The sequence below is a fragment of the Seriola aureovittata genome, chromosome 7 (assembly GCF_021018895.1).
Source record: "Seriola aureovittata isolate HTS-2021-v1 ecotype China chromosome 7, ASM2101889v1, whole genome shotgun sequence".
Taxonomy (NCBI): domain Eukaryota; kingdom Metazoa; phylum Chordata; class Actinopteri; order Carangiformes; family Carangidae; genus Seriola; species Seriola aureovittata.
This window is the reverse complement of record NC_079370.1, coordinates 3,695,450-3,709,456: the sequence shown is the minus strand read 5'-3', so window position 1 is coordinate 3,709,456 and position 14,007 is coordinate 3,695,450. Positions and strand designations below refer to the sequence as shown.

General features: G+C 39.1%; 1 protein-coding gene across 1 annotated transcript; it reads left to right on the top strand.

The window, feature by feature from the left end:
* Nucleotides 1-902: 902 nt before the first annotated feature.
* ctss2.1 (cathepsin S, ortholog2, tandem duplicate 1) lies at nt 903-12,119 on the top strand. The gene is made up of 8 exons (XM_056380494.1): nt 903-1,047; nt 4,502-4,626; nt 4,807-4,929; nt 6,233-6,385; nt 8,089-8,313; nt 10,471-10,636; nt 10,870-10,972; nt 11,725-12,119. The coding sequence occupies exons 1-8, from the start codon at nt 1,029-1,031 to the stop codon at nt 11,822-11,824; spliced, it is 1,014 nt and encodes a 337-aa protein (XP_056236469.1). The 5' UTR covers nt 903-1,028; the 3' UTR covers nt 11,825-12,119.
* The last annotated feature ends 1,888 nt before the right edge of the window (nt 12,120-14,007 follow it).

Here is a 14,007-nt window from a genome sequence, read left to right as displayed (position 1 = left end):
AATGCTTTCTACAGTCAATGTTTTGGTACCACACAGTAGCTGCAGTGGCATGATGTCGGTGTATCATAAGCATGTGATACAAAGCCTATAGTATATATAGTATAGTATAAAAATAATCCTGTCAGGGGCTATAACCATATAACACAGAGTCGTCAAGCCCAGTCTGTTTATATTCACAGCAGACTGAGTTTATCCATCCAACACTTTGGTCCAGAGACCTCAACAACATCTGGCAGACCGCCATCGAATATGATAACCTCTCTGACCCTTCATCGTCCAGCCTCCTCATCTTCACCTACACTTTGGTCCCGAGTCTCAGCAAACAGCCACTGACTGGATTTCCAAGGCATCAGCAGCTCACATTTGTGCCCCCACGGAGAATGCATCCTAACGTTGTTGGTGACCTCTCTGACCTTTCCTGCTGCACAACCATCACACCAACAAAAATATCACTTTTACACCGGAAATATTCAAATATGACGAGCAGATTTACTGAACATATTCACCCTCCATCGTCCAGAAATGTTTTTGCATCTACTTTTTTAACACCTTCTGGGAAAAAAATGACATTATTTTCTTATATTCTTTGTTTCCTCCATCTTCTAAGAGATGTCGTTCATGTTACAGCCTCTAGGGGGCACTATTGATGCTTTAGGTTTTTTTTAAATGTCAAATTTTGATCTGTTTTAATGTGTTTAGTTTAGTAAATATAAAATCATAACCTCTCTCATATTCTCCAGACACTAGTTATTATTCTACTTTTCATTTTTGCCTCTTTCATCCTTTAAAAGTAGATAAATAAATAAATAAATAAACAAATACTTGCATTTTTCTCACTTATTTCCTCATATATTCAGTTTCTCGTGTGTTTCACAGATTGCGTTCAGGTGATCAGGAAACACACGAGTGTGATCGAGGCGTCGGTTTCTGTTTGTGAAGAGGAAGAAGTGACTCAGACCATGTGACATTTTCTTCATAAATACGAACCAGGAAAACAAAGCCGTAGAGATTTCAACAGAGAAGCAGAGATGAGTCCGACTGAACGAGGCAAGTTCAACCTTTTTCTTTTGTAAACTTTCGTTCCAAATCTTCTTCTACGTATGTTCATACTTGGACATTAATTAAAGGAGGGTGCGTAGATAAAAAGCTTTAACCTGATTTAGCTTTTACTTTCGTTTTTTCCCAAAGAGTCTTTTGTGTGAAGTTTGCAGGTGTTAGTATCAAAGCTGAGGCAAAATAAAACTGTAATATAACCCTGTTACACTGAGGTAGACTGTTACTGTGGCGGTTTATAATAACTTTGATGTATGTTTTATTTCCTCTTGGGGAATTTAAGATCATTGAGCTGCACATTTTGTGTGTGATATCTATACAGTGAGTAAAAACACTCATTATTTCTGATATGAGTACAAACTTAAGTAACCAGCCATTTTCTTAGGTGGTGAAAAGCTGAAAAGTCATGTATAAATATATATAAAAGGTACAGATTTCAGTTTACTTGAGGTACATGACTGTAAATGATTGTTTAGAGAGAGGCAAGTAGCAAACGATTCTTTTGTCACCTAAGATTTGAGTTTGGACTCAACACATTAAAAGTCTCTTGCTTATTTTATAAACCTTTTCATCTGAAGATGTTGAATCCTTCATCATCAGATCTGGAGATCAGAAACTGGCAGATCTGCATTCACACTGCGTCTGACCCCAGAGTTCACCAGCCTGAATTTAGATTCTCTTCAGTGCTGGTTATTAAAGTCGACTCTATCTTCCCAGCAGCAAAAAGATTTCCTCTTTTCTCAAGCTTGTCCTAAAACATCCATCATAACAACATGATTAAACAGTAAGTGATGCTGACAGTGCTTGTTCATCAGTTTCACTTCGGGTCTTGTGAGTGTTGCTTCACTTAGGGCTTGACATGTTCAATAGCTTTAAATTTGGGGAAGTGAAACTTCCGGTAGCTGCTGACCATCATACGCAGATGAGCACTAAAAATAAAGAGATATAGAGAAGATTAAGAGGCGTTTGGGTGATCAGAAAATGTCAATATAATGGAATCTAAAGTGACGCCAGAGCTTACCACAGCTTCTAAAACAACTACAGAGTTAAATCAACAGCGTCTCCAGCAGCTGAACATTATGTGACTGATGGGGCTGTTGTATTAGATACTATTGGACTGGAAGTTCCTAATGAACTTGAACTTTGTGATTTTTTTTAGCAATTATTTGTCAATTAACTGATCAAAATTAATCTGCAACTATTTTGATAATCAATTAATGATTGAAGTTATTTTAAAATACATGAGACGTTGCTGCTTTTCTCGTCTTACATTGTAATGGTTTTAATGTTGTTGGGTTTTGGGTTGTTGGTCGGACAAAAGCTGCAACATGAAGACGTCTCCTTGGGTTGCGGGTTGTTTAGAATCTGCATATATCTTATTATGATAATATATTTGTTAGTTCATGATAACATTGATAGGAGTCACATAAAAGTGGATCAATAATAATAGTGAAATAATTACTGAGCCCTTCCGGTACCTGAAGCATGTTTGTATGACCCAGTTTCTCATGAATAATGTGAAGACACAGCACATTTGGATTTATTGTTTACAAATGTAATAGGTTACAGATTAATAAGCATCTTGTCATATATTAGATTTGATTTCCGTAGAAATTTCACAACCTAATGACCTCTCCAGGTTAATATTTAATGGAAACACAATGCTGAATCAATCACAAAGCAACAGAATGGATATTTCTACATATCAGCTTTTTAACGAAAATAATAATTCAGATGTAACCTCTTTGTGATCACCAACATTTGATTAGTAGCTTATTTAATTCAATTTTTTTCTGTACTGTAACAGATTACAGTTATATTTATTTTGTAATGTAATTTTTATTCCCATCACATGCACCAACCTGTTTGCACCCTTACCTCCCTGCACCAAGACCGCAGTCTTTCCGTCAAGGGCTTTGAATTGCATAAACACAAACCACAAGAACTGTAGTCATGGTTTAGTTACAATGTTCAGATGTTGTTTGTGGTGCACACGTTACATGCAACATGTTAAATGTACATTTTTTGTTTTTTTTATCATGTGTGTTTTTCTAGCTGTTGTTTTCTGCTGTGTCATGTTTATAAAGGTTTTCTGACTAAAACAAAGAAAATGATGGTTGTCTCCTGGAATGCACTGAAAAGACCAAAAAAATGCAAATATGAAATGCAATAAGGATTATAATGATTATTTTAATTTAAGGGGTCTTTGCTGAAATTTTTATTACACTGCATTTTTTTCCATCATCCTTTGATAGCTGCACACGTTTTCATCTGTTATGCATCTTCACACTCGAGCATTACTCTGTGCTGAGTCAACTAAAGACCAAAACTTTAACCGTGCGACCGTTAGAAGTTGAACCACGACTCTTTGTGTTGATGTGTTGCTGCTGGCAGAGACAACATACCTGAAAACCACATCCTGCTCATAAAGTAACACTTGATGTTTTGTTTTATTTCCTCATGCAATCACCTGTTTTAGTGCTGTACAGCTTGTTTTTATGGCTGAGTATGTGTCAGACATGTAAATGTCTGATATGTTTGACCAGTGAAAAAAGCTAATGTTAGCTAATCCTGTAAAGCAACATGTTTGGAGTCTATGGAGGTCCAAAGAGGTTTATTGTTTATCCAGAAACATTATGAGTTTATTGACATTTGTGTCGAGTTCATCATTAAACATTTCAAAGTTAGTCTCCTTCGACTTGATGCAAAAATGAATTCAGCCAAGGTTTTAGTTCACTGTGAAAAACGGAACAGAGGTCAGGTATAAGGTAAAGTTGTGACATGATTTTTCAATTTCGAAAAGTAGTTAATGCTACGGCAACTGTAAAAAAAAAAACATACAAATGAATCATGCTAAGCTATCCGGGCTAGTAGCGAGCCAAGCTAACCTGAGTTTAAAAAATACACGGAAAGAAAGTAAGCTAGTTTGAGAATAAATAAATGAATAAATAATAACTAAAACATATTAGTTTAGGCTGTATACAACTGCTTCATATGTACCACAGTGAGCCCTAAAGCTAAAGCTTTTCAGAGAATATAAAATATATTAAATTATACAGCTGTAGTAAGAGCTCAACAAGCAATGTTGGGTTTCTGCTCTGCAAACCTGCTGGAGTGAAGTTTATATTGACTTAAAGGAAAGAAAGCAAAGAAATAAGTTTGTGTGGCTGTAAATGTTGAGGTCTATCATCTTTGTCTTTCTTTCTACACTTAACACAACCTCTGAACACATTTTCCTCTGACCACTCCTCCAGGCTTTGACACATTGATTCTGCTTGTGTGGTTTTTATGAAGTGAAAAACACTCCGAGTTCGAGGCTCGATTTCTGTCAGGCGGACGGTTCTCTCGGCGTGTTCACTGGCACGCAGCCGTCTCATCAAAGGTCAGACGACATCCTGTTTTCTCATGTGGTTCAAGTCTGACTGTAGGTGTGGGTTTGTGTTCACAGGCCTGGTGTTGGGGAGCCTGCTGCTCGTCTCCCTGTGTGTCGGGGCAGCGGCCATGTTGGACAGCAGGCTGGACGTCCACTGGCAACTTTGGAAGAAGACACACGGGAAGACGTACCAAAATGAGGTATTACTTGAGTTTCTGTTTGTTTGTCATTAAAATTTGTAGTGCAACACATTTCTTTTTAAAATTCTTCAGTTGAAACAAGTGAGTATTTTGCAGGCGAAAAAATCCACATGTAAGATTTATCATGAACTCATACAGTATTTGACCTCATTCTCTCTTTCTGCACGCTTTTGTGTTCAGGTGGAGGATGTGCGCCGCAGGGAATTGTGGGAGAAGAACCTGATGCTCATTACCACGCACAACCTGGAGGCCTCGATGGGGCTTCACACCTACGACCTGAGCATGAACTACATGGGAGACCTGGTGAGACGCCTGCTTGCTCAACTGTTAAATAAATAATTAAGCTTCAAGATTTTTATTAATTTAAAATGAATCATTAATGACTGATGTGGAAAGTCAGCAGGATGCAGAGCGGACACAGTAAGACTAGTTTGAACTTTGAAGCTAGCGGCTAACCGGACCTCACAAATGTCCCTAACAGATTCAATGTTTCTAACCTGTTGAAGTACGTAAGTTAAGTTTACTAAAAAACTACACTTCCCAGCTGTAAAATGGAATTACTGAGCGTATTTGTTTTTACAAATAAAACTATATATATATATATATGTAAAGCTTGTTGTCATGAAACTACCAAGAACTCTCACCTAAATCTGCTTCTCCTCTCGGCTTTTCAGAGCTTTATATCAAGTTTCAGCTCATCGGTTAACTGTCCGACCTGCAACTTTACTGGTTCACTCTCACTGCTTTCATACTGTTTGTTGCAGGTGTTCAGTTATTAATCTTTCAGCGCTTAAAATAAGCCCTAAAAACCCGCTGTACATGAACATAGTGGAGCCAGGTACTGAGTACTTCCTCCCCACTCTACTCTAATGGCTTACTATACTATGACGTTTTTATTCCTTGTTTTTATGCCTTGCTTTACTGTGATGTTTTTTGACATTTTGATGCCTTACTACACTATGATGTTTTCATAATTAACCTAGACTATGAAGTTTCTCTGTGGTGTAGTGGTTAAAGCTGTTGCCTCAGAGTGAGAAGGTTCTGGGTTTGAGTCCAGGTTCAGGGGCCTTTTTGTGCGGAGATTTCCTGTTCTGCCTCTGTGTGTGTGACATTTTTATGCCTTGCTATACTATGATGTTTTTTTGACTTACTTTACTATGACATTTTTGACATTTTTATGTATTATTAAACTATGATGTTTTTTCAAATTAAATCCTTACTATACCATAACATTTTTATGCTTTACTATAGTATGACGTATTTTGACAACTTTATGCCATTTCTTTATTAGTCATTATATAATGAATTTTTTCCCTTATTATTCTGTGACACTTTTATGACATTTCTTGTCTTACTTTACTTTATGACGCATTTTGAAGTTTTTATGCCTCATGATGTTTTTAATTCAAAGGGGTATTGTACCATGTAACAGATTTAAGTACAAGTCAGATTTATTCTGACTTCACGCACCCATGATATTTCATAATAGATTCCTGTTTTCAGTGTTTACCCATCTAACAAGACTTCTTTCTTCCTGCTCGATGAATATGGGTAATTTGATACTGACGTCAGCACTGCCACTTCATTGTTATCTACTTCCTTACAGACAGAAGAGGAGATCCTGCAGTCTTTTGCCACACTTACTCCTCCTACTGGCATCCAGAGGGCGCCATCTCCCTTCGCTGGGGCTTCAGGCGCTGATGTACCAGACACCATGGACTGGAGAGCGAAGGGCTGCGTAACCAGCGTCAAAATGCAGGTAAAAAAAAACTTTGTGATTCTGTTTCCACCATTGGCTCATTTAGATAATCAGTCCTGATGGTGAAAGCTGAGCCGTTTAATGCCACAGTGACGCAACCTAAACTTTCAACAACCCACGTGTCCAGTTTCCAACATTCATCCTGTTCCTTACTCGCCGAGTCCGTTGCCGTACACACAGGAAGTCGTCACCACAAGCACCAGTTTTGAAAGGTTTTTGCCACATCCACTGTGAGGCCACCACCTCGCACGCATCAACACCAGAGAGTCCAGCTCACATTCAACAGCTGTTAGTTTCAATTCAATATCAGAGCTGTTAGAGTAACCTCATCACTATTTCTACATCCACTTTTTTAAAAATAGAAAATAGTGTTAAATTAGTGGATTTGATAAATCACTCATGGAAACAGGAGTTTTCAGTGTGTATGTTTTTATTTTGTACATTTGGCAACAAATACCTACTGAAAATGATTAGTATTAAAGTTCATATACACATTTATACAACGTAATTATTGGTATCATTTCTTATTAGTAGATTTTTTTATGTTTTTATGCATGTTTATATGTTTATTTATCATGTTTTACTCTGATGTACATATTGTATGTCTTTCATTATATTAATAATAATAAAGTTTCAAAACCAGAGATTACAAAGTAATTCAGAAGAATAAAACAACCAAACAAGCAACAAACACATGCAGAGAAAATAAAAATAAAAACATTAGAAATGTAAAAATATGTGAAATATTTAACACTTGCACGGAGGCTTTGATGCGCCCAGACTCTTTAGATGTCTCCATAAATAAAGACAGAAAATAAACAACAAAAACAACATAATATGTTTAGTGGAAGGAATACAAGAATTTATATGAATCCATCAACCAGAAATACAAAGAATATTTCATTTTAACCCTAATTTCTATATTTTAGATTTTAATAAACACATTTTTAGCAAAATTATACAATTGCTTTCGTTACTATTTATTTTTTCCACGAAATCTCACCCCTGAAGTCACCCAGTGGTAATAAGATCATAGAATAAATTACCTGTTTGGTTTGTTTGTAATATGATCTGTAATATGTCTTCTATGTAAAAAGCTGAGTAAAACATATTTATCTTGCCATGAAAAGTCAATAAGAAATGTTTAGTACTTAAAGAATTTTTCTTGTTTCAAAATATTCAAACAAGTTGATTTACAAAGCGAAGAAGTGGAAAAAAAAATCTGACATACAGACTGAACTTATTACCAGCTCGTGTTGTGCAGATGAGTATCATTCAACCAGAGACGCACCAGTATTGATTCTGGCATTCCTTCTGTTCCGTGCAATGCGTTAAATATAATTGACAAACAGGAAAATTTCCCAAAGAGTGTGTGGAGTTCTTTAACCTCTCACACTCTGCTGGACCCTCCACTGGCTGCTTCTTCACACACTCGCATTGCGCTGCCAAGTGTGGAAATGTGTGTAAAAGGATGCGCGAGACGTTTAGAATATTTCCATTTGATGTAATTCTGCAGCTGCAAAAACAGTTGCTGTTGAATTTGAATATTTCAGTCAGTTCTGATTTAATATAGATCCACCAACCAATCAGTGAATGTGTGTGTGTGTGTGTGCGTATTGTTATGTGATATATGTTGTCTAATAGTGTAGAGAGGTGTTTAGAGTGTGTATGACATCGCAGTAACACCACTCATTTAAATCCAGGGTGCCTGTGGCTCTTGCTGGGCCTTCAGTGCGGCGGGGGCCCTCGAGGGCCAGCTGGCTAAGAAAACAGGGAAGCTGGTGGACCTCAGCCCCCAGAACCTGGTGGACTGTTCCGGCAAATACGGCAACCACGGCTGCAACGGAGGCTACATGCACAGAGCCTTCCAGTACGTCATCGACAACCAGGGCATCGACTCCGACGCTTCGTACCCCTACGCAGGGAGGGTGAGTTCAGGGACTCTGTAAAGTCTGTAAAGGACATGTCGTGGGAAATGACTGTGATCACTTAGTGCTCGCAGCTGGGAAAAAAACATGTGAATAGATGATTTGAAATCATCATCACACCAGGCAAGAAATGATAACACAAAGTCAGAACGACATCTAAACTGAGGTGGCAGCTCTGAGGAAGTGCCTCAGTTTCAAGTTCGTTTCTTTGGCACAGACATTGAAGTAAACAAGCCAGCGATCATGTTGTTGAAGGGCTGCTTTCACAAAGACAGACTTTGACTACAGTTTCAAAAAGCAGTTTAGTTCTTGACTATCTTAAGACTGTGGTACAATGAATTCTGGGTAAATTAAGACTTTTTTCAAAGTAAAAACAAAAAGGCCAATCAAGTCACCGTATCCAACTGCTGAGCCCTGTTTACCCCGGTCGAAAATTTTGCCTTTTGGACAAGGACAAGGTTTTACTTGGGAGATTCAGCACAACATTGATTGTTACCATGGTAACATTGGTCGTAGGCCTGAGTTAGCCTGGGGGAAAGTGTAATGTTTTTTTGGCTTAATATCAGTCAGTCTTTATTTTTGTGAAACACTCTTAATTGCGTCGGACTAATCCATGAGAAAAATTAAGACTGGAGCAACGATGCAGATCAGTGTGAAATATCTCGTTCAGTGAAACCAACCCCTGATCAGCACTCAGAGAGAAACCAGTCTCCTTTGACAAAGCAATCATCCCCAGGTGTGCAGGGAAGGTACAACGACCTGCAGGTGTTCACAATCCAGGCGACGTGAACATTAAGTCACAGTTTGTCTTTTGAAACAAAGGGGTCGACACTGACTGAGCAGATGATGTCAAGTACTCAATATCCATCATTTAAAAACAGCTACAGAAAGAAGTAGAAATTAATGTATTTAGTATTTTACTTTACATGTTATTTTTACAGCATAAAATACCTGTGAAAACTACATCTGCATGTCACAACTTGAGTGTAATTTTGGGACGTAACATGGGAACTGCAGAGTCTGTGTTGTTGTCAGAGTTTGCACAGTTGTTTCAGACTTGGACTGTCAGCACACACGTCACACGTTATCTATCAGTTCAGTGATCGTAGTGGATGAGCCGGTGTTTTCCTACAGACGAAGGGTCGAGGACAGAGCACAGAGTTTTTTTTGGAAAGCTGTTATCTCGTTTTACAATAAATTAAAACAAAATGCTCTTTTTTTTTTTTTAAGCGCAAACATGTAGGAATCCAGTGCAAACAGACAGGTTTACAGTTAACAAATTCCTGTGTGAGACAACAATGTGGGAGTATGAACAGCAACAAGAAGTTAAGTCCGACCCTTCAGGCTGCCGACAGCAACACTCTTCTCACTTGTCTGTGGTCTGCTGTTAATGTCTCTTTGGAGCAACAATAAATTAATCGGAGCGGACAACGTGTTTGTCCTCCGGGCTTCATCTGGTTCGCTGATGCCGGTGTTTGTGTGGAGGAGGAGGGCAGTTCTGAGCGGATCCGACAGACTGTTCGAGCCTCGCGGAGGTGTCGTGGCTCTAATTCAACCGAAAAAAGGAAATAAAAACTCTCTGTGTGATGTGAAATGTTCTCTTAATGAGCGCAGTGACTGCTCTTTCTCAAATCCACTTTCCGCCTCACCTGCCAAGAACAGGAAAATATCATTGCTATTGTAACGTTTGTGAGCTCGCACCTGCTGATGCTGTACCCATGTAAAGAGTGGGGGTGTACCAGGGAGCCAATAAGGAGCCTGTTTGACGACGTTTGAGAGCTGGTCCCAACAAACTCTTTCAGCCTGGTGTTAAATTTCCCCTCCTGTGAATTTGTTGTTTTCACCTCAAATTCCTCAATTGGTTACAGCTCTCCCACAATGTGTCATAAATTTGTTAAAGCACAAACAACTTAAGCAGTCGAGGCCAAGTAGAGTTCATATCATGTTTGGTTAGGGCCCCCTGGTGGTCGTGGGGCCCCAACTTCAGTTAGTTCAATTATGCCTCAGGCAAACTTTATATATCCTACACAACAAAACCACAAAGAACAATTTAAGCCACTATTTTTTTTTTCTTTTTTCCTTTCCTACTAGGAAAGGAAAAGCACTGGGTGTAAATCATCAGTTTTAACCCTTCGTTTGGTTGTCCTCTCTCTGCAGCAGCAACAGTGCCGCTACAACCCCACGTACCGCGCCGCCAACTGCTCCCAGTACAGCTTCCTGCCTGAAGGGGACGAGGGGGCTCTGAAGCAGGCGGTCGGCACCATCGGACCCATTGCAGTGGGGATTGACGCCACGCGGCCCAGATTTACCTTCTACAGGAGCGGTGAGTGACACATCATCAGCTGCAATTAGAGTGATTTGATGGCTTTATATGTCTATATACACATCCCAATAATTATAATAACACAACTATATATCTAACTCAAACCATCAGAAAATCAGAATATAGGCAACAACAAGTGTGTAAAAAAAAAAAGACACAAACTTCCTGTTTAAAAATCTTGTTCATTAAAAAATAGATATAATGAGATGCATTTGTTATTATCATTGTTTCAGGAGTGTACAATGACCCATCCTGCTCCCAAAGAGTGAACCACGCGGTGTTAGCTGTGGGCTACGGCACGCTGGAAGGACAAGACTACTGGCTGGTAAAGAACAGGTGAGACCCCCCCCCCCCCCGATGTGGTCCATACACACCTACAGACAAACTGAGCACATGTATAGGTGCTATATGTTCCTCCTCTGTGGTTCATCGTGGAGGACAGAGAGGAAGAGAAACAGGGAGGTCGGGGCTCTGCAGGGAAGCGAACAGTCAGCGAGTAAAGACCTAATGTTACATTCTGTTTGAGGTTCGGTCGTGTCTGCTGACATGACAGCACTGATGTCTGCCTCTCAAGCCGCGATGAAGTCGGCCTGCAGGTTTGGTCCGAGTCAGTCGACCAAAGTTGCGTGTGTGTGTGTGTGTGTGTGTGTAATGGAGAAGAAGAAATTGCATTTCTCAGCATTTATCGCATAGAAAACTGCCACAACTTCTCCATTTTCCACCGGTGACTTCATCAGGGCTGTTGTTGTCCTCAGTCTCCACACACACCCTAGTTCTTTTATTGTACTGAGGTATTTTAATTTTATGTAACCTTCTACTTTTATTCCTATTTCAGAGGGAGATATATGATGTACTTCTTACTCCACCACATTGATTTTACAGCTGTAGTCAGTGGTTACTTTTACTTATGATAAGCTTAAACCTTTTTTGGCTGATGTTTTAGGTCCCTCGTCATATTTCAGGTGTCTTTGAGTTGTTAGCAGCTTCGCCAAACTCCCCGTTTACACCTGTTATTAAAATTCAATATTCCACTAACCTTGCTCTGAGCCTTTTTAATGGTATTGCTCTTCTCCGTTCTCTTCGTCCAGTTGGGGAACTACTTTCGGAGACCAGGGCTACATCCGGATGTCGCGGAACAAAAACAATCAGTGTGGCATCGCTATGTACCCCTGCTACCCCATCATGTAGCTGCACGGAGAACTGGATCTGTAACACAGTGAACTTCGCTTCTTTCTTCCGTGTACATTTTTTACAGAGTCATTTTCATGTGAACGTTTTACTACAAAGGCCAACAAACGGCAAAGGCAAGTCTTTAAATACTAAAGTTTAACACCAGATCTTTTCTGTGTTTTTTGTAATCTTATATATCTTGAGGAGGGATTTATGAACTTATTTGTCTTGTAAGACTGTGTGCTTGTTTGTATGTGACTGTATGCGTGTGTGTATTTGAATCTCCAATAAAGAAACAGATGTCTCGGTGAAACACGCCATGTTCGTATCAATATATCAGTTTACTGATCGGGGCCTTTCAGTAGATTCAGATCAGAGCTCTGCGGAGGTGAATAGCTGATTTTTTTTACACCTCCAGCTCCGGCTTTGTGTGTTAAACCTGTCATAAAACTGTCTGAAAGGATTCCATTGACTCTGGGAAATTGGTTTGTTGGTCAATTTAGCTTTTACATGTTACGACAGAGGGAACGACAAAATCAATACCCGTGTCTCTGGTAAATATCTGTGTCCTGTGCTGAGTACTCCATATACCAGCTGCCTGTAGCCCAGTGACATCGTCTGGCATAGGGAGAAAAGCCTTTTGCTCTGTTTTTATGCCTTTATTTTGATAGAGTCAGTAGAAACAGACAGGAAATGCAGGGTAGCTCAAACACTGAACTACTTTACCAAAAAGTCAAGAGTCCTTCTAAGGAATTGGTAAACATTATGAAAAGATTGTGCAGAGAGGAAAATATTGATACCACTCTCATTTATGTCCATAAAATATGAAGCTACAGGCAGCAGCTAGTTGTCTTAGCTTAGCATCAAGACAGCGGGAAACTGATAGCTATGTCTAAAGGTAACAAAATCCACCTCCTCCTCCCATGACGCGTCATCTCATTTGTTTAAACCGTACAAAAACTGATAAAACAAATACAAAGTTTGTTTCATCATAAAAAAAACCCACAAAACTTAATTTTAAATTGTAGCGAAATCTTCCAAAGACGCCAAATAAATTAGGATGAAATTATGAACATAATATCTAGAATTGTGTTCAATTCTGAGAAAACAAATGCACGTCTAGGGTTTGAATATTTTCATTAGAAAACATCATAGTGCAGAAAGAAGCAGATACTAACTATATGCTGTATATTTGTCATGCAAAAAAAGTACGGAAGCTGGTTAAGACCAACTTTCATAGAGGTGATTTCTTGCGATTTTCTTGGGATGAACATAAACCATTTTAAGGGTAGTGCTGGATTACTGTACTGGACTCTACAGGAGTATTGGTGTCAGTGTTGGCCTTTTGAAAACCCGGAGATCTTCCCACCTGACACCTCCAACAAGGTCAGAATAAAGTCAGCAGAGCGCGGTGTTGGGTTACAAATGAGTCATTTTTATTTTTTTAGTGCAACATCACAACAAACAATTTTCACATGAGGTATTCAAAGGGATTTTCTTTAGTTGTTGATACAAAATGTCCCACCATGATTGACGTTTAAAGTGTTGTGTATCTTTTTTTTTTTTTAAAGCCTTTGGTTGGTTAGCCACATTCATTAGTAAGTCTAACACATGGACAAGAATGGCACGATAAAGCATGGTGGGTCGGGTCGGAGCCGAGGAAACTTTGACTCAAATATAATATTCCCCTCAGCTCTTCCCCGTTTAAAGCTTTTTGTATGGATTTCATCAATTCCTACTTACAACAGTGGGATCGAACAGTATTTCAACTACACTAAACATTTCGGAAAAAACAGGGGTGGGAGGGGTGGCTTACAAATGTGGAAAAATAGCTTCTGTCTCCTCTGACCTTTGTTTTTTATCTTGGGATGAGTGTTTTGATTTTTGGGCTTTTTCTGTTACAGCAAGTCACATGATTCTAGTTTTTGGAAAAACAAGGAATAGGCAACGTTGATTACAGCAAGATCCTCCTTGCTTGGATTGTCACCTCCTTCTTTTTTGGTCTTGAAAATGATTTTGTTTATATATATACAGAGCATGGATCAATGGGACACTAGCATACTGGACTTTAAGCTTTGGCTGGACGGGGGCCGCGTTCGGCTCCTGTTACGGATTGATTCCAGCACATTTGGTTTGGAGTAAAAGGCATGAAGAAGAGACGGATGGACAGACAAGATAAGATAGATAGACAGACAGACAGA

Coding starts and splice junctions, on each gene's coding strand:
- ctss2.1 (XM_056380494.1), top strand. Junction 4,627..4,806: donor GGAAGACGTACCAAAATGAG/GTATTACTTGAG, acceptor TTTTGTGTTCAG/GTGGAGGATGTGCGCCGCAG. Junction 4,930..6,232: donor TGAACTACATGGGAGACCTG/GTGAGACGCCTG, acceptor ACTTCCTTACAG/ACAGAAGAGGAGATCCTGCA.